Source organism: Macaca mulatta, chromosome 16, assembly GCF_049350105.2.
Source record: "Macaca mulatta isolate MMU2019108-1 chromosome 16, T2T-MMU8v2.0, whole genome shotgun sequence".
NCBI classification, from domain to species: domain Eukaryota; kingdom Metazoa; phylum Chordata; class Mammalia; order Primates; family Cercopithecidae; genus Macaca; species Macaca mulatta.
Genome location: NC_133421.1, coordinates 11,804,754 through 11,824,472, shown reverse-complemented (window position 1 = coordinate 11,824,472; position 19,719 = coordinate 11,804,754). Strand labels below are relative to the sequence as shown.

The 19,719-nt window shown below is 45.9% G+C and overlaps 1 protein-coding gene and 1 long non-coding RNA gene across 3 annotated transcripts in view; one reads left to right on the top strand and one right to left on the bottom strand.

Annotated features, from left to right (window-relative positions):
• MYH13 (myosin heavy chain 13) overlaps positions 1–9,987 on the top strand; it is an 82,735-nt gene extending 72,748 nt beyond the window's left edge. For both annotated transcript variants that reach the window (XM_077970370.1, XM_077970369.1), the window contains exons 34-41: positions 708–1,016; positions 1,101–1,304; positions 3,798–3,923; positions 4,231–4,401; positions 7,333–7,437; positions 7,540–7,635; positions 9,151–9,285; positions 9,889–9,987. In XM_077970370.1, coding sequence (XP_077826496.1) covers positions 708–1,016; positions 1,101–1,304; positions 3,798–3,923; positions 4,231–4,401; positions 7,333–7,437; positions 7,540–7,635; positions 9,151–9,285; positions 9,889–9,903 — 1,161 coding nt within the window. In that variant the 3' untranslated portion in view covers positions 9,904–9,987. The remainder of the gene's footprint in view (positions 1–707; positions 1,017–1,100; positions 1,305–3,797; positions 3,924–4,230; positions 4,402–7,332; positions 7,438–7,539; positions 7,636–9,150; positions 9,286–9,888) is intronic.
• The window catches only part of LOC114673055 (uncharacterized), a 30,295-nt gene extending 11,164 nt beyond the window's left edge, over positions 1–19,131 (bottom strand). The window contains exon 1 of the long non-coding RNA XR_013406108.1: positions 18,995–19,131. This is a non-coding gene — a long non-coding RNA (uncharacterized LOC114673055). The remainder of the gene's footprint in view (positions 1–18,994) is intronic.
• Positions 19,132–19,719: the final 588 nt, after the last annotated feature.

Sequence of the window (19,719 nt, the reverse complement as noted above, 5' to 3'; positions counted from 1 at the left end):
CGGAGGCTGAGGCAGGAGAATCGCTTGAACCCAGGGGGTGGAGGTCGCAGTAAGCCGAGACTGCGCCACTGCACTCCAGCCTGGGCAACAGAGACTCTGTCAAAAAAACAAACAAACAAACAAACAAACAGAAAACCTATTTGGGCTGGGCACCATGGCTCACACCACCTGTAATCCCAACACTTTAGGAGGCCAAGGAGGGAGGATCACTTGAGCCCAGGAGTTCAGGACCAGCCTGGGCAACATAGCCAGACTCTGTCTCTACCAAAAAAAAATTTTTTTTAATTTAATTTTTTTTTTTTTTTTTTTTTTTGAGACGGAGTCTCACTCTGTCGCCCAGGCTGGAGTGCAGTGGCCGGATCTCAGCTCACTGCAAGCTCCGCCTCCCGGGTTTACGCCATTCTCCTGCCTCAGCCTCCCGAGTAGCTGGGACTACAGGCGCCCGCCACCTCGCCCGGCTAGTTTTTTGTACTTTTTAGTAGAGACGGGGTTTCACCGTGTTAGCCAGGATGGTCTCGATCTCCTGACCTCGTGATCCGCCCGTCTCGGCCTCCCAAAGTGCTGGGATTACAGGCTTGAGCCACCGCGCCCGGCCAATTTAATTTTTTTTAAAAAAAGAATACCCATTTGATTATATGGGGATGAAAATACCCATTCATGAAGGTGGCTGTCCACAGTTCTCCCAGTCACTCCTTTGCTTTCCTCAGGGTTCCTTGGAACACGAGGAGAGCAAGATCTTGCGCGTCCAGCTAGAGCTGAGCCAGGTAAAATCCGAGCTAGACCGCAAGGTCATTGAGAAGGATGAAGAAATCGAGCAGCTAAAAAGAAACAGCCAGCGGGCAACGGAGGCCATGCAGAGCGTGCTGGATGCTGAAATCCGCAGCCGGAACGACGCCCTGAGAGTGAAGAAGAAGATGGAGGGAGATCTCAATGAGATGGAGATTCAGCTGGGCCACTCCAACCGCCAGGTGGCAGAGACCCAGAAGCACCTGCGCACGGTCCAGGGCCAGCTCAAGGTGAGCACGGTGGCTGCCTCTGCGTACCTGGACGGGCTCCAGCCTGCCGGGCAGCTCTGGCCTCACCCCGGGTCTCCCCTGCAGGACTCCCAGCTGCACCTGGACGATGCCCTGAGGAGCAATGAGGACCTCAAGGAGCAGCTGGCCATCGTGGAGCGCAGGAATGGCCTCCTGTTGGAGGAGCTGGAGGAAATGAAGGTGGCCCTGGAGCAAACGGAGCGGACCCGCAGGCTGTCGGAGCAGGAGCTGCTGGACGCCAGCGACCGCGTGCAGCTCCTGCACTCCCAGGTGCGTCAGCCCTCACTCCTCCGCTGAAAATCCACCCTGGGGCAGGTAGCGCCTCCTGCACCCCTAGCTGCTTCCGCTATCCCTCGGCTCAGGGCCCACGCTGTGGGAAGGAGCACCCGGTTTCTCCCAGACTAGTGGTCAAGACCAATTTTCTTTAAGCTTGCTTCTTGGAATAACTGACTCTTGATTGACAGATTTCTGAGCTTTTTCTGATCCAAACATTAAACATCTTGCACGTTGTAGGGAAATCAGAGCAGCGAAGGATTAATTATTGCATAAGGCGCCTGGAAGTACTATTTAAGAGGAAACCTTAGAATATTAAGATTTTTTTCAAAATAATTATTTTTGACCCGCCTCAGTGCCACACCTATAATCCCAGCACATTGGGAGGCCAAGGTGGGAGGTTCGCTTTAGCCCAGGAGTTGAGGCTGCAATGAACTATGATCTCACCGCTGCACTCCATCCAGCCTGGGCAACAGAGGGAGACCCTGCCGAAACAAACAACAACAACAACAACACACACACACACACACACACACACACACACACACAAAACACAAAATAATTATTTTTATAAACGTTTTTAAAACTCCTTTGTTTAAAAAAATAGAAAAAACAAGCAAATACATGGAAGAAAAAAGTCAAGCATATTATTAACATTCTGGGGTCTCTCATTCTTAGGCCCCTTGTGAATTATATAAATATTATGTTTTTGCCTCTAATCCCAGGACTTTGGGATTGTTTGATCTCAGGAGTTTGAGACCAGCGTGGGCAACATGGCAAAACCCTGTCTCTACCAAAAAAAAAAAAGAATTTTAATTAAAAATAAATGCATATATAGAGAGTAAAAATATGAGCAATCTTTAGCAATCTCTTTTCTTCATTTAACAATCATGAACATATTTTGACCTTTTTTTTTTTTTTTTTTGAGACAGAGTCTCGTTCTGTCACCAGGCTGGAATGCAGTGGTGCAATCTCAGTTCACTGCAATCTCCACCTCCTGGTTAAAGCAATTCTCCTGCCTCAGCCTCCTGAGGATTACAGGTGCACGTCAGCACACCCAACTAATTTTTGTAGATACGGGGTTTCACCATGTTGGCCAGGATTGTCTCAATCTCCTGACTTCAGGTGATCCGCCAGCCTCAGCCTCCCAAAGTGCTGGGATTACAGGCGTGAGCCACTGTGCCCAGCCTCGACATCTTTAAATAGTGTTCTGTAATATGATTTTTAATGACAGAAAAGTAGGCTATTCTACCTGTATATTATTGCACTTTCATTTAATCAGTCTTCTGTGGTTATTTTATATTGTTCTCAATAAAAACTTTACTTTTAGAAAGGCTGTTTTGATGAACTTCCTCATAACTAAATTTTCATATGCTTCCATGATTACTATCACTTAATATGTCTAGAAGTAAATAAATTTCTAAAAATGAAATTTCAGGTTCCAAACAGCAAAGATATTTGTAATATATTATAAATTGTTCTTTAATAAGGCTGTCCCAATTTTTATTTCCTCTGGGAAAATGTGTGAGAGTTCTCTTCTATAAATTCTCGAATATTCTAGCTCTTATTTTAAAAATCTTCACCAATTTTATTGCCAAAGCATACCTCACTGAGTTTTTAGTATGTTTTTATTGCTAATGAAGTGGAACATTGTATCACATTTCTTGGCCGTTTGTACTTCTTCTAGTATGTTTTACCCATTTGTACTTTTTGCCCTTTTTGTTAATTGATTTGCCTTATTTATATGTTAAGAAAGGGAATATTTTCTTCTGTAATATACATTGCAAATGTTTTTCAGTTTGTCATCACCCTTACAATTCTATTTATGGCATATTTTGATTATTTGAATTATTTTTCATTTTATATAGTATGTCTATCAATCATTTCCTTGCTCCAAAACACCTTTTACTGAATAATCTATCCATCCTCAGATATTTGAAATTCTACTTTTATCATTTACTCAATTATTTGATGTACAATTCTTGGGTCTGTTAACTGAACAGAAACAGGACTTTCTGTTCAGTTAAGAATAAAGAAAGATCCCAGTATTTGGGAGGCCAAGGCGGGCGGATCACGAGGTCAGGAGATTGAGACCATCCTGGCCAACACAGTGAAACCCCGTCTCTACTAAAAATACAAAAAATTAGCTGGGCGTGGTGGCGGGCACCTGTGGTCCCAGCTACTCGGGAGGCTGAGGCAGGAGAATGGCGTGAACCTGGGAGGCGGAGCTTGCAATAAGCCGAGATCACGCCACTGCACTCCAGCCTAGGTGGCAGAACGAGACTCTGTCTCAAAAAAAAAAAAAAAAAAAAGAATAAAGAAAGAAAGAAAGAATAATGTACAGTACTGTACCCAGCAGGTCACCCATGTGAAAAATAAGAAATGGAACAGGATCACGATTTACTTCCTTCCCCACCCAACCCTCCCCCTTCCAATTTTTTTAAGTGCCCAGATAGAACCCACACCCCTGATATCTAATTCTTCTTGTAGAACATGAGCCTGATAAATACCAAGAAAAAACTGGAGGCTGACATAGCTCAGTGCCAGGCAGAGGTGGAGAACTCAATCCAGGAGTCCAGGAACGCAGAGGAGAAGGCCAAGAAGGCCATCACGGATGTGAGCTCTGTTCTTCCTTTTCAGAGATGGGGTTTGGAACTGAGAAAGGGGGGCCTCTGAGCCAGGGCGTGGCAAGTGTGTTTCATCTCTTATGACCACAATCGGTTAGTGGTGGCTTCCCAGACAGATGGAATGAGGTACAGTCTCAGCAGCGGCAAAGTGGGAGGGGAGGCTGAGGAATCAGCAAAGACTGGCTGGAGTCAGACAGGGGAGGCTCAGCACCACGATCCCAACATTCTCCTCTTCTGCAAGCTCCAGGTAGGGATGGGCGGACGGGGCCTCTGATGTGTCCTGTGAACTTAACCAGGCCGCCATGATGGCTGAGGAGCTGAAGAAGGAACAGGACACCAGCGCCCACCTGGAGCGGATGAAGAAGAACCTGGAACAGACGGTGAAGGACCTGCAGCACCGTCTAGACGAGGCTGAGCAGCTGGCACTGAAGGGTGGGAAGAAGCAGATCCAGAAATTGGAGAACCGGGTAGAGTTTCTGAGAGGACTCTTACTCTGAAAGTGACAGCCTCAGGCAGAATCACAGTCCAGAAATTGAGATGGTGGGAAAAGGCCATTGATTGAATAGATTGCAAATTCAGTTTCAGGACTGCTTGCAAAATTCCTTGTGAGCCTCATTTCTCACCTCTTTCTGTTTCATCTGTTCCTGTGCCCCAACACACACACACACACACACACACACACACACACATCTATTTTGGCATGCTCACACCTCAGTAAATGTAATATCATGATGTGTGTTAATGTTCACATTCCGTTTGCTGTGTAGATTCAGATGCACACACATATGTGGAGAAGGCTATGAACATATACTTTAAAATTACACATTTTGATGCATTTACATTTTGGACCAAGTTTCACTTTGATAAACACGGCCCATCCTACATAAAATCTGCAGTTTCCGTTTTCTCCCAATCTCAGGTTTCCTTCCCTCCCCAGCTCTTCTCATCTTTCAGTGCAGGCTGCAGTTCTGGCACAGGTATGTCTCTTGCTCCAGCCCCCAAAGAGGGTGATCGGGGCTTCTTCCTTTAGGTTGATGCACCAGAAAAGTTCAACGCCCGACACCAGGACATCCTGCTCTTTCTTTATCTGGGAGCGTATCCTGCAGTTATTGTTCCGTTTCTTTGCTGACTGTTCCCTTTGTTTCCTGTCCCCCTTGCTTTTCCTTTTAGACCCATGTGGTTTATTTCAATCATTTTTAAAATGGGCTGTACTAGCGGTTGACATTTTGGAGGAGGGCTCTGCGGAGGAGGCTGTTCGAGTGTCTCTTGTCCCAGGGAGACAGGAAATGAAAGAGTGGGAGGAAAGGAGGAGGAGGAGGGAAAGAGAAGGAGACAACTTTTCCCAGCAGGAAGGCCCCCAAATACTGTCATTCTTTATGCAAACCTGCAAACCACCGAGGATTTCCTCCCCAGGCACATGGTCCCATTAAATGTGAAAGGATTTTTTTATGGGGGTGCTAAAAACAAGGTAGACTTTTTGAATAACAAAAGTAAACACCAGGGAAGTTAGAACTTCCCCCCAAGTTCTTGAATGTTTATTTTCAATGGTCCCCAGTCCTATTCCATCACAATGAGTTTAGGCCTGTTCTTCTCATGGATCCCTCCTATGTGAAAAGGATTAGGTCTCATGACACCTTCTGCCATACTATGATTCCTGGATTGGCAGGGAGCCCTTGGCCACCCTCCCCCTCCCATGGTGAGGTGCCTTGACTGTCCTCCCATCCCCTGCCAGTTATGTGACTTCCATAAACCTCACAGAAGCCTAGAAAGAATTCCTAGGAAAACAAACGTTTTGTAGAACCTGATGGAAGACTTTCCTGGGTCCAGGAGGTGGAGGGTGGGGAGGTTTGGGGAACAGTGCCCAGAGTAAGCCTGTCCCATTGATAGTTTTCAGGATTGATCTAGTGAGTCTCCAAGCCAGAGTCGTCCCTGCTCTGCAGCCACTGTGATTCCTGGTGGAGTGGAGAATGCAGCTGGCTGCTGCCCCTCCTCGGCTTCAATCCCTGGATTGTGGAGTTGGGACCACAGTTGGTGACTTGCGTCCTCAGTGGCTACCCTTTCCCCTCAAGACTTCGGGAAAGGCAGAAGCAACTATGAAATTAACAACACCTGTGTAGTGCTTTGTCCTTCTAACCATACTTTCACATACTTTAATTCAATCTCCACATTTGAGGTAGGCTAGGCAGGAAATGTTATCTCCATCCCAAATACACGGAAACTCATGCTCAGTGGTGGCAACTGACTTGCTTTGGATCTATCAAGTGGGCCTGGAGAATGCTTTGATTACTCCTAGCCCAGGTTCTCTTCGGGATCCCTGCTGCCTTACTTGATCTGTAATCAGGGCAACCATGAACAGCTGGGCAGGTTTCACCTGCAAGGACAGGTCAGGTTAGCTTTTGCTGCCTTTGCCAACTACCTGGCTCCACAAAAGGGTGCATCTGTGCAAAGCCTGACCCACCAGCTATGCTCTGTGTACCTGAGGCTGCCTCTGCCCAAGGAGGGCATCTTCTTCTCACTTGCTCAAAGCACCTGCATGGACTTGTGGTGACCTTGTCAGTAAAATACGGCTCCTGAGCCCTAGGAGGAGACATCTTGGCAAAAATCCCATTAGGGGATTTTTTTTTTTTTAAACTTTAATTTCTGGGATACATGTGCAGAACGTGCAGGTTTGTTACCTAGGTATAGACGTGCCATGTGGGTTTACTGCACCCATCAACCCATCATTTACATTAGGTATTACTTCTAACGCTATCCCTCCCCTAGCCCCCCGCCCCCCGACAGGTCCCAGTGTGTGATGTTCCCCTTACTGTGACCACGTGTTCTCATTGTTCAACTCCCACTTATGAGTGAGAACATGCGGTGTTTGGTTTCCTGTTCCTGTGTTAGTTTGCTGAGAATCATGGTTTCCAGCTTCATCCATGTCCCTGCAAAGGACATGAACTCGTCCTTTTTTATGGCTGCATAGTATTCCATGATGTATATGTGCCATATTTTCTTTATCCAGTCTATCATTGATGGGCATTTGGGTTGGTTTCAAGACTTTGCTATTGTGAATAGTGCTGCAATAAACACATGTGTTCATGTGTCTTTATAGAATGATTTATAATCCTTTGGGAATGTATCCAATAATGGGATCGCTGGGTCAAATGGTATTTCTAGTTCTACATCCTTGAGGAATCACTACACTGTCATCCACAGTGGTTGAACTAATTTACACTCCCACCAACAGTGTAAAAGTGTTCCTATTTCTCCACATCCTCACCAGCATCTGTTGTTTTCCTGACTTTTTAATGACCATTAGGGGATCTTGAGTTCACGCTAGAATGATCGGCCCATGAGTCCATGAGAGAAGCCTGGGAGAGGAGACTTGAATTCTGTGTTCTTTTCATCCTACCCAGGTGCGGGAGCTGGAAAATGAGCTTGATGTGGAACAGAAGAGGGGAGCTGAAGCCCTGAAGGGAGCCCACAAGTACGAACGCAAAGTGAAGGAGATGACTTACCAGGTAGAGGTCCCAAAAACCTCCTCAGCGAATGCTGTATGGACCAAGCCCCATCAGAAGTGGCCATAGGTTTGCGGGCCCCTGCCACGTGTACCCTGTTTGCAGGCTGACGAGGACCGCAAGAATATCCTCAGGCTCCAGGACCTGGTGGACAAGCTGCAGGCCAAAGTGAAGTCTTACAAGAGGCAGGCTGAGGAGGCGGTAAGCACAGGAGGTCCCCGGGAGTGCCCACAGACAGACAGTCCCTGGGGCAGCCTGGGTGTCCCCGCCATCCCCGAGTGGGAGCAGGTTCCTGGTTGGTAAAGTCCTCTGAGCCTCAGGCCTGAGTTTGCATTTGCAGGCTATAAACACAGAGGCACCTGTCCTCTTCCTCTCTTGGTCCATGTTAAGTCTTCCCCACCTTCTCCACCTCTGTGTCCTCTTGCCTCAGCCTACTTGACCGACCCCCTTCATCCCCTTCATCCTGCCCACCGTGACTTACTTGACCCACCCCAGCGCATGTTAGCCTACCCTGGCTGGCACTGGATCACCCTGACTCTCTCAAACCACCCCAGCCTACCCTCCCAACCCTTCCTGCTCCCATGACCTGACCTGAGGTACCTCATCCTAATTCCCACCATCCCACCACAGCCCACCCTCCTAGGCATCTCCAGCCTTCCTCAGCCCTCCCAGCTCCCTCCACTCCATTCCATCCTTTGTGATCCGCCCTTTGATCAAATAGGTGAAATCAACAGGAAATAAATGGAATGGGCTGAAATCTGTGTTTCCCAAAGTGTCTTCTGAGGACACTGGTTCTGAGGGATGTTAATAGCAGGAAGTTGGGCTGCCATGAGGAGGAGCTTATTATTTTACAGAAAAGAAATAGTTTGGGAAAATCTCAGTTAAACAAAGTTACACTGGTTGCTTTACTTCAAGGATTTCTCACATTGTGTAGATGTTGTAGAGTTTCATATGTCATCAACCCTACAAAGTGGAAGCGGGGTTCCAGAATATACCATTTCTCACACTTCATTGACTTTGGAACCTTCTTATTGTATGCAGAGCATCCCACAGGGCTACTGTTCTAAGGACCAAAATTTAGGGGAGCCTGCCCTGGACAAATGACTGAGTTTCTCCCATTGCTCTTTTTCCTCCCTTCCCTAGAGCCTGGTTGGTTCAATCCTAACCTCAGGGAAGCAGATTTGAACTGGCTCAATATTGAGAGCAATTCGTGCACATGGGATGAGTACAGTCCCGGCAGGTTTGGCAGGCTAGAGGGTGCCCAGGAGGACACCTTAGTCAGGAATCCTTGACATTCCCCCAAATAGACCAGTACAGTGGCCTGGCCCTAGACAAATGATGCTGGGCAGAGGCACAGGATGAGGGAGACTTGGGCCATTGGTCTCTATACTATACTTCAGATGCCTTGGGAGAGCGCTGGACTTAGGTCTCCCCCAAAGATCTCTGTGGAACAGATACCATATAGAAGAGGTGCAAGGGAACATTTTTGGAGATCCTAGGAGGGACAGTAGCACCTGCAAGGTGATTCGAGGCAGTACACATGGTTGTGAGCTCGGAGCCTTGTCCTCACACTCTGGAGAAAGCCTACCTGCCCTCTTTGCCATTGGGGAATCCAAGGCCCTGGTTGCTTAACTCCTCAGAGGCCTTCAGGGACAGGGTACCTCATAATCAGACTGAGGGGTCTATAGCCTCATAACCCCTCTGTCTCCTGTGCAGGAGGAGCAGGCCAACACGCAGCTGTCTAGATGCCGGAGAGTCCAGCATGAACTAGAGGAGGCCGCGGAGAGGGCAGACATCGCCGAGTCCCAGGTCAACAAGCTGAGGGCCAAGAGCCGAGACGTGGGCGGCCAGGTAAGAGCAGGTACCTGAGATGTAGGGGCCAGCTAAGAACAGACACTGAATATGGGGGCCAGGTAAGAGGCGAAAGCCTGAGTGTGGGAGGCCAGATAAAGGCAGGTACCTGCGATGTGGGGACCAGGTAAGAGCAGGTACCCGAGATGTAGGGGGCCACGTAGGAGTGAGTACCTGAGTATGGCTTCTTCCCAAGAAGTCCCAAGCCCCGGGGGAGTCCCATGGACCACCCAGGGAGAACCTGGAGGATGACTGTTGATCCTCTCTTTCCTGCTGCTGGTCACGCACTCCCAAATGCTACTGTTTTAGCAAAGACTCCTGTGGTTCCAGGCTCTTGGGAGAATGAGCAGTGAGGCAGGACACGGGCATCCCTGTCTCTCCCTGTTGCTACAGATGCTGCCTATGAAGCCCCTAATTTGCAGGGTATTTGTCCTGTCGCTAGTAGCTAGATTGGTTTGCTTTTACAATGTGCAAAGGGAAACAATGCCATTCCTTAATGTTTCTCTGAAGTTCCAGATTTTCCAGCTGCTCCACTTCAACGTGATGTTCAGTCTCCCGTTTAGTTGACTCATTTCCTATGTACAATTGTTTTTTCTCCCACAGAAGATGGAAGAATGAGGCTCACCTGATGCTCGTTGCCATGGGACACCTCAGAGAGAGTGGAGGGAAAATGTGTGAGAAATAAATTCTCCTAAATACTTGGATTCCCGGCTCTGCTGTGTTTATTATCATGGTCCATTCCTCTTCCATGAAGCTGTATTTAGATTCTTGCTGCTCTATTGTAAATATTAAATAAGGGATATGAAAGTGGAGGATCTTTGCTCCAAGTAGAACACATGGAAATTCAAACCATGGCCAGGTAAATAACTAGCTTCCACAAATATTTAAAAATAAAGACCCTATGTCACTCTACATCTCTTAGAATAGCTGTTATCAGAAAATGAAAGATAAGTGTTGGTGAGGACGTGGAGAAAAGGGAACTCTTGTGTACAGTTGGTGGGAATGCAGATTGGTACAACCTAATGGTAGTTTTCCAAAAACTTAAAAATGGAACTACCATATATGATCCAGCCATCCCACTGCTGGGTATATAAAAAAGGAAATTAATCACTTCCATGTTTATTGCATCCCTGTTCACAATAGCCACAATGTGGAACCAAAATGTCCATCAATGGATAAATGGATAAAGAAAATGTGTATATATGTGTGTATATATATGTAGATATCTCATATATATGTATATATCTTCACAATGTGCATATACATGCAAATGTGCATATATATCCAAATTTGAATATATATTCATATACTATTGCGAATACTATTGGGCCATAAAAAAGAAGGAAATCCTGCAATTTGTGACAACATAGGTGAACTTGGGGGACATTATGCTAAGTGAAATAAGCCAGGTACAGAAAGACAAGCACTGCATGACCTCACTTCAATGTGGAATCTAAGATAGTCAAATTCATAGAGGCAAAGAGTAGAATAATGGTTGCCAGGGCCTGGGAGTTGGAGGAAATGGGAAGATGTTTGTCAAGGGGTACACATTTTCTGTTACACAAGATGAATACATTCTGGAGATCTACAGCACCGGGCCTATCTATAGTTAATAATGTATGCATGTATTAAAACATCAATTTGTGCACCTGAAATATATACAATTCCTTTTGTCAATTATACCTCAATAAAGCTGAAAACATCCCGAAGGAAGGAAGGAAGGAGAGGAAGGAGGGAGGAAGGAAGGGAAAGAAGGAAAGAAAATAAAGATCCTTTCAGATAACCGTAGCACAGTTTCCTCCTAGGAGCTCATAATTCTTGCAAATTCACTTCTCCATTTTCTCTCTGAATTTACAGATAGGGACACTGGGGCCCAGATGGATTAAGCACTCTGACTATAGTTGTCTAGGGCAGAGTGAAAATTACACCCTGGAGATCCTAGACTTGCAGGCTGCCAAGCAACTCTGCTTTTCCATCCCATCCTTTTTAGAGGCTTTGTCATATAATTCTCTCATGCCCACCCATAGTTCCCCTTAACATCTGAGAAGGTAGTAGGTACTGTCAAACTCATTACTCCTAGGAAGACAGATGCTTTAGAAAAGGTTGGATAGGAGCTTAACTCCTCCCCACCTGCATGGAGCCTCCTCAGAGTGTTCAGGGCCAAAAGGAAAAGGGAGCAGCTGGGTCCAAAGAGATGTTAACTTTCCAAGTCCAAGACGAGACTGGACCCAGGCACCATTCTCCCTCCTCAATGGGAAAGAAAACTACTGCTAGTTTCACATCTCTCTCTTGGATCTTAAGGATCTCATCCATTCTGATTATGTTGGTTTGCTTACCCTGAAGGGGCACAGTAAAATGGAACCAGGACCCTTATGGGTGGATTAGGAGCCAAGACTAAATGTGAGCCTCATCCTGAGCACTTAATAGCTGTAGCTGTGTGGCTTTATGTTGATCACATATATTCTCTGAACCTGAATTTCCTCATTGGTCAAACTGACCTGTGTGGACAGAAGCACAGGCTTTAGGTTCTGGCAAACCTAGATGGAATCCCAATGCTGTCACACACTAACTGTGTGGCCATGGACAAGCTATTCTCCTTGCTTAGTCTCAATTTCCTTATTCTGTAAGGCGTAGATAACAATAAAAATCATAGCTTTGCCAGGAGTGATGAGGGGGTTGGGGTGACAGCAGGAGGCATAGCCAGGGCTTCTTTAGGGATAATGGATGTTCTAAAATTGATTGTGGTGGTGGCAGTATAACTGCGAATATATTAAAAGCCATTGAATTTTACACTTTAAACTGATAAATTGTATGGTGTATAATTATATCTTAATAAAACTGTTTCAAAAATTCATAGCTTCTATTACCTGATAGTAAGTACTGGCTTACTATGTACCAGGCACTGAGATAAGTACACTATTCTCTAACATCTTAGATTATTCCTTCTCTCTGGCCTTCTAGATTCTCCTTTTCATCTCATCACCAGCCCACCCCAAATGCCTTTGACACAATGGGGTTGGAAATTGAGGAAGATTGGCAGCAGTGGTGGTAGCAGAAAATGATTCTGAGGTCACCTTCCTCTAACTTAACCACTACCATTATTATGGCTATCATCATCACCATCATCATCACCATCATCATCACCATCATCATCATCACCTTCATCACTATTAAAATCACCACCACCATCACCATCACCACCATCACCATCATCATCACCATCACCAACTTCTCAAGATCACCGTCATCACCATCATCACCACCACCACCACCACCACCACCTTCTCAAGATCATACCATCACCATCACCACCACCACCACCATCATCATCACCACCCTCATCTGAAGATCGCCACCATCACCATCATCATCACCACCACCACCACCTTCTCAAGATCATACAATCACCATCACCACCATCATCACCACCATCATCGTCACCATCACCATCTTCTCAAGATCACCATCACCACCATCACCATCATCATCATCACCACTACCATCATCACCATCATCATCACCACCACCATCACCTTCTCAAGATCATACCATCATCATCATCACTACCATCACCATCATCATCATCACCATCACCATCTTCTCAAGATCACCATCACCACCATCACCATCGTCATCATCACCATCACTATCCTCTCAAGAGCACCATCATCATCACCACCACTACCACCTCAAGATCACCGTCATCATCACCACCACCATCTTCTCAAGATCACCATCATCACCATCATCACCACCACCACCACCTTCTCAAGATCACCATCACCATCATCATTGCTGAAAGAATCCATTGAAATGATCCTTTCAATTGCCTCATCTTCACAGTCAAAAAAATCCAAGGTCAGGAGGGAGAATAAATTATTTCAAACACACAGAACAACACTGTATGATGCTAAGTGGTCACACGCCCATTTTTCTCTTTTCCATTCCATCCTCCCAACAAGCCTATTAGAAGACCAAGCAGGTATAATACCCTCATTTTCTGGAGGTGATGCAGACAAGTTATGACTTGCCCAGTGTTTGAGGAGGAGACGAGATTGCAGCTCTTCAGTCTCACATTGGTGGGTTTTCCCTCTGCAAAGACAGGTGGCCAGGATCCTGAGTCCCAACCTGTCAGGGTCCCAATTCTGGTACCACTCACTAGCTTTGAGAACCTGGGCAAGTTACTTCATGACTTTAAGCCTCTGTTTCCCCAGATGTAAAATAGAGTGTAACAGTTTATAGGGTTGTTTTAGGAAGTAAATAAGAATATGCAAGAAGCACAGGTGGTCTAGAGTGGGGCACAGAGTAAGCACTCTGATAACCCGTGATCCTGATGCACAGGGTTGAGACCTGGCCCCAGGAGGTAGGTGGAGTACAAGACAGGGATTCAGTTGGACAACAGTCTGAGGTTTTGGCCACGTCTCTAAGGGGTTTTCTCTGGTTTGAGAAGTTAACATACGGAGTTGGGGGTCATTTTTTAAATCCTGTGGATTCACTTCTCCCTGACACGCCAACAAAACAAAATCTGAATTCCATCTTCTCAAGAACTCCCAGTTCAGTGGGGGCTCTATAGGATTAAGATACCTCCAAGGAGCTGTGCACTTACCTGGCTCCCATATCCCAGCTCCTGACCCCCAAATTTGTGAGTCAGAAGAGAAAGAATATTCCTATATCCTTCACAGTACATAACAGTGTCTTATACTTAATCAGAACTCTGATTATTGAAGGAATGAATTAGTGAATGAATAAGAGAGACACCAGTTACTCCCTGATGGTAAGTAACTAAAGATACACATCTTTTTTCTTTTCTGGGGACTAGACGAAAGAGAAGAGAGTGAAGCTGAGGTTTGTGTGCTGAGTTTTCTTTCCCAGCATGTATATGTCAAATTTCATCTGGCAGCGGGAAACCAGTCTTAAGCCCTCAGGCTGAGCTGGGTACCTCTGGACCCTCCTACTCTCTTGCAAAATTGAAAAGGAGGTAGAGGGGACCTCGCCTTGGGTCTTCCACACCATAAGACAGGGAGTGCACAGAACTAGAACAAAAGCAAGAAAGCTTGGGCTCCTATCAATACTTTCCAGAGGGCCTTGGGCAAGTCAAGAAATGTTCCCGAGCCTCAACATGGGGCTAAAAGTCCTGGCATTACCAACCTACAGGATGCAGTTGTTAAAAGGTTCCCATGCAATGCACAAAAACGTTTCCTCAACTATGCAGCATTGCCCAAATTGAAGATGGCATTGTTGCTTCTGTTTTACTAACAATAATGAAAATAATAATGCTGTTATTGTTGTTATTCAGGAGTAAAACCCAGCCTCCAAACCTGAACTTTCAACTCTAGGGAGTTGAAGAGCAGTGCCTACCCTGGCCCAATGCCCCCTTCAAAACAGAGCTTTGCTGCCACCTCCTGGCCGTGGAAAGGCATGCTTTTCATTATACAAATGACCTAGAGATGAAACTCTTAACATCTTGGATTAGCTATTCAGAGTCAGAGGTGTCACTGGGAATCATGTTCATCTGGAACAGCCCACTGGTTTTGCAAATGACAGAAATCCAGGTTAGTAATAGGATCTGGTAACCCCTCAAGATATAGCATCAGAATCATATATCCCAGGTCTTTTGGCTCCCAGACCAGGACTTCCCCAACTGAGTATCCACAGAAAAGGACCTTACAGAATCTTGAGATGGAGGGCTAAGACTCACTGGACAGGCAAAGAGTGGTCCCTAGTGATGGCCTTGGCAGTAAAGAGTATGACATGGCCAAGGGGTCTCTCCCCAAACCTCATGCTCCTCATCCTAGAAGACTCTGCCAGGCTGGAAGAGAAGTGTTGTACCCAGGGGAGAAGCAGTACACCTACACAAATAGCCTCCTGCCCTTCACAGGAACAGGTGACCAGACCCTAAATGTTTCTGGGATGAAGGTGGCCCATAGCAATTCCAAAAGCAAGGTTCCCTGGCCCTTTTTCACAGGACAGGACGTGCACTCCACAACAGGATACTCAAGATGCCATTTGACCCTTGAAACCCTTTCCACCTTTCTCCAACGTGTTCAAGGCCCCCAAGAGGTTGACATCAGTGGGATCCCTTGCCCTGGCCTTTGGATGGGCCTACCAAAGAGGAGCTGGGATAGAAGAGCAGAGCGAAGGACATTGAGAGCAGTATTTATTCCCCGTCTCTCCCTGTAGTCCAAAATCCCATTCCATGTCAGGTATCCCAGCCCCCCAACCCTCCTGTCTCCAGGTTCTGGTAACCAAGTCCCTCTTACCCCCAGCTTGTACCTCCTTGCAGGCCTAGGGAAGGTAATGAAGCCCTGTTAATAGACCTGGAATTCTACTCTATCTCTGTGGTTTTTCTATACCTGCCCACACCTTTGTAGAGAGTCTGTTCCTCAAACAGTCCTCATATTATGCTAATTTGGATGTTGACATGGTTTGGATTTGTGTCCCCGCCCAAATCTCATGTCAAATTGTAATCGCCAGTGTTGGAGGAGAGGCCTAATGGGAGGTGATTGGATCATGGAGGTGGATTTTCCCCCCTTGCTGTTCTTGTGATAGTGAATTCTCAAGAGATCTGGTTGTTTAAAAATGGGTAGCACCTCCCACTCCTCTCTTTTCCTCCTGCTCCAGTCACGTAAGACATTGCCTGCTTCCCCTTGCCTTCTGCCATGATTGTAAGTTTCCTGAGGCTTCCCCAGAACCTGTACAGCCCGCAGAAACATGAACTAACTAAACCTCTTTATAAATTACCTTGTCTCAGGTAGTTCTTTGTAACAGTGGGGGATAGACTAATACAACTGTGCTATCTGTTTTCCGCAGGTTCAACTTGCCTGATACAGGACTCCTGCCCTACCCGTCTATTTTACTGCTTTATAGCCCCTTCTACAGAGCAGGACCAGCTGACCATGCAAGGTAAGAGTGCTACCTCACAGCTATTTGTGAATATCTTCAGGTCATAAATTCCATTCAGTAGACAGTAATGTATTCAGTTTCATTGCACACTTCAACCTGGCACTGACCTTCACCAAAATCAAGCTTTTAAGATTGCTTTCAGGTCTCTTTTTTTTTTTTTTTTTTTGAGATGGAGTCTTGCTCTGTTGCCCAGGCTGGAGTGCAGTGGCGCGATCTCAGCTCACTGCAAGCTCTGCCTTCTGGGTTCACGCCATTCTCCTGCCTCAGCCTCCCAAGTAGCTGGGACTACAGGCACCCACCACCATACCCGGCTAATTTTTTATATTTTTAGTAGAGACAGGGTTTCATCGTGTTAGCCAGGACAGTCTTGATCTCCTGACCTCGTGATCCACCCGTCTCGGCCTCCCAAAGTGCTGGGATTACAGGCATGAGCCACTGTGCCCAGCCTCAGGTCTCTTTTTTAATTCAAGCCAGAGCTTACACTCCTAACTCTTGAAGAAGCAATCATTTCTACCTGGCACTAAGTGAGATTAGTGGTGGCCTAGAACTAGCTCATTCCAACTCAGAAGAGCCAATTACAAAATTTTCAGGAATTTTGTGAGCCAGTTGTTAAACAGTCAAAATTAAATTACGTAACTTACAATTAAATAAATTATATTAATAAGAAAGGTACTAAATAGTCAAAACTTACAACTTCTTAATTTTTTACTACATTGTATCTACAATCTCTTGAGGTTACCGATAACTATTAAATCTGTGTGGTGAAAATACCATCTAATCATGTGCTCTTTGTACCTCTTTCCATCTCTGCATTCAGTGTTGTTATGTTGTTAGCTTGGGATTAGCCATGGCTGGAATATTTGCACCACAGAAATTGGCAAACACTATAGAAGAGGGTTTTTTCCTTTCTTTGTTAAACATTTACCAGTACATTACTGAGTGGACCTAGTGAAATCCAAGTAAAAACACAACTGCAGCTCTGTATATAAAAATCATGGAGGCTGGGCACAGTGGCTCACACCTGTAATCCCAGCACTTTGGTAGGCCAAGGCAGGTGGATCACCTGAGGTCAGGAGTTCGAGACCAGCCTGGCCAACATGGCGAAACCGTGTCTCTCCTAAAAAGTACAAAAATTAGCTGGGTGTGGTGGCACATGCCTGTAGTCCCAGCTACTCGGGAGGCTGAGGCAGGAAAGTCACTTGAACCTGGGAGGCAGAGGTTGCAGTGAGCAGAGATTGTACCATTGGACTCCAGCCTGTGTGATAGAGCAAGACTCTGTCTCTAAATAAATAAATAAATAAATTTTTTAAAAAAGATATTGGAATATGTAGGGTTACCCACCCTTCCTAATCACCCACAATTCCAACTAGGTAAACTTATACAAGGTAGCAAATTGAGAAATCTTCTCAGGACTAGGGATTTACATACTGCACAGTGCAGGGAAGGGAGGGAAGGCAGAAAGACAAGTGTAAACTATGCTGACCAAGTCTCAACTTCACTGCTATACTCTATGATAAGAATTCTTTCAACTGTAACAGAAAGTCAACTACAAGTCTTTCAGGAAAAAAAAGAAATGAAGGAAAATATATTGGTTCACCTAAATGAGAATTCCAAGGGTAGTCAATCTTCAGGCTGACTCGATCCATGGATTCATGGTTAGATCTGGGTTTTAAGACGATTTCTTAATTCCTTCTCTCTTTCTTTCTCTCAGTTCTACTTTCCTCTAAATTAACTTTGTTCCCAAGAAGGTGACCCCTTTAGGATGACAAAATAGCCAGGCCTCTAAGCTATATCTTAAAATCTTAGGAGCCTGAAGATAGTTCCAGCAAAAACCCTAGGGCTGATTCTCATAGGCTCTAATTGCCTAGCATGATCACGTGCCCCTGGTCAGGAGGTGGTAGGAGGATGTGGTACTTTGATGAATCAGGTCTGATTCATGAGCCCACCTCTGAAGCTTTGGGTGGAAGCAGCTCCACCCAGACTGCGTGAATTGAGAGTCAAGAGGGTTGTTTCTTACCCCTCCCACTACTAGGTCAAGTTCCTATTCCCAGAAGAAACAGTGTGGAAAGAGACAAGGAATACCATGATGAGGGCTCACTAGACTGCACTGAGTCTATTTCTCACTTCTAAATTTCAGCTAGTCATGCCTTCCCATTGGATCATTCTGTAGACAAAATCACACGATGGCTGCAAAGGCCCCCACCCCCAAAGTAAGCTATCTAGGAATGCCAGTAGGCACTTCCCCCTCTTCTATACTTATCCTCACTTGTCCTCTTCCCATGAAAGAGACAGTGCTGCTAAGATTCTAAGATGCAGGCTATATCTCTTTCTTCCCTTGCTGTTAAACCAGCGGGCACTCAGACCCAGCAGACACCTCTCGTCCTTCAGTTCCCGCTAAGAGTCCAACTTCTCTTAATGAATATCATTCCCCACCCCCACCCCCATGACCCAAATTCCATGTGAGGCCTCTCACTGCTGACAGGAGGAGAAAGAGACCATTGCTCACAGCCACTGCCCCCAGCCAGGAGTTTCTCGTCCCATGACTCAGGAAGGAGAGATTCGGGTGGCGCCAGACAAAACATCTGGACTCAAAAAATCTGGACACGGCTGGGATCCGGACCCAGGGCCACCCACAGCAGGTTGGCGGCTCCTGCTGAAGCTAGCAGACAACTCATCCATTCAACCAGAAGCTGACAGAGGACCTATGATGTGCCAAGAGCTGTGTATTAGTCTGTTTACATGCTGCTGATAAAGACATACCCGAGAATGGGCAATTTACAAAAGAAAGAGGCTTAATTGAACTTACAGTTCCACGTGGCTGAGGAAGCCTCACAATTATGGTGGAAGGCAAAGAGGAGCAAGTCCAGTCTTACGTGGATGGCAGCAGGCAAAGAGAGAATGAAGACGCAAATCGGAAACTCCGATAAAACCATCAGATCTCGTGAGACTTATTCACCACCGCGAGAACAGTACTGGGGAAACCTGCTCCCATGATCCAATTATCTCCCACCGGGTCCCTCCCACAACACGTGGGAATTATGGGAGCTACAATTCAAGATGAGATTTGGGTGGGGACGCAGAGCCAAACCATATCAAGCTGTTCCAAGCATAGAGAGCACCGTAGTGAAATAAATGACAAGAATTTGAAGTGCCTTCCTTTCAAAGATATCCCAAATTCATCTTGTGCATCAACTGTGCCCCCGACTGGTTCGATTCTGACCTGCCTCACTTGCTCTCTTCCTTCCCTAGCAAATGCTTCCTTTCCGAGCCCTTTGGTTATTGTAATCATTCTCTTCTCATATTATCTTGGCATTCTCATTATCATCTTAATATCTTCTAGTAGACAAGGCAATCCTTACATGGCTGCCAGAAAGAACGAAGGTTCACAACAACTTTTTTAGAATAACAAAATAACTGCAAATAACCTAAAATGCTTAGAAACAGATGACTGCCTGAATATGCTATGGTAATAATTGTAATCATAGCAGCTAAAGTTAATTGGGTGCTTATTGGGTGCTAGGTGCTGTTTTA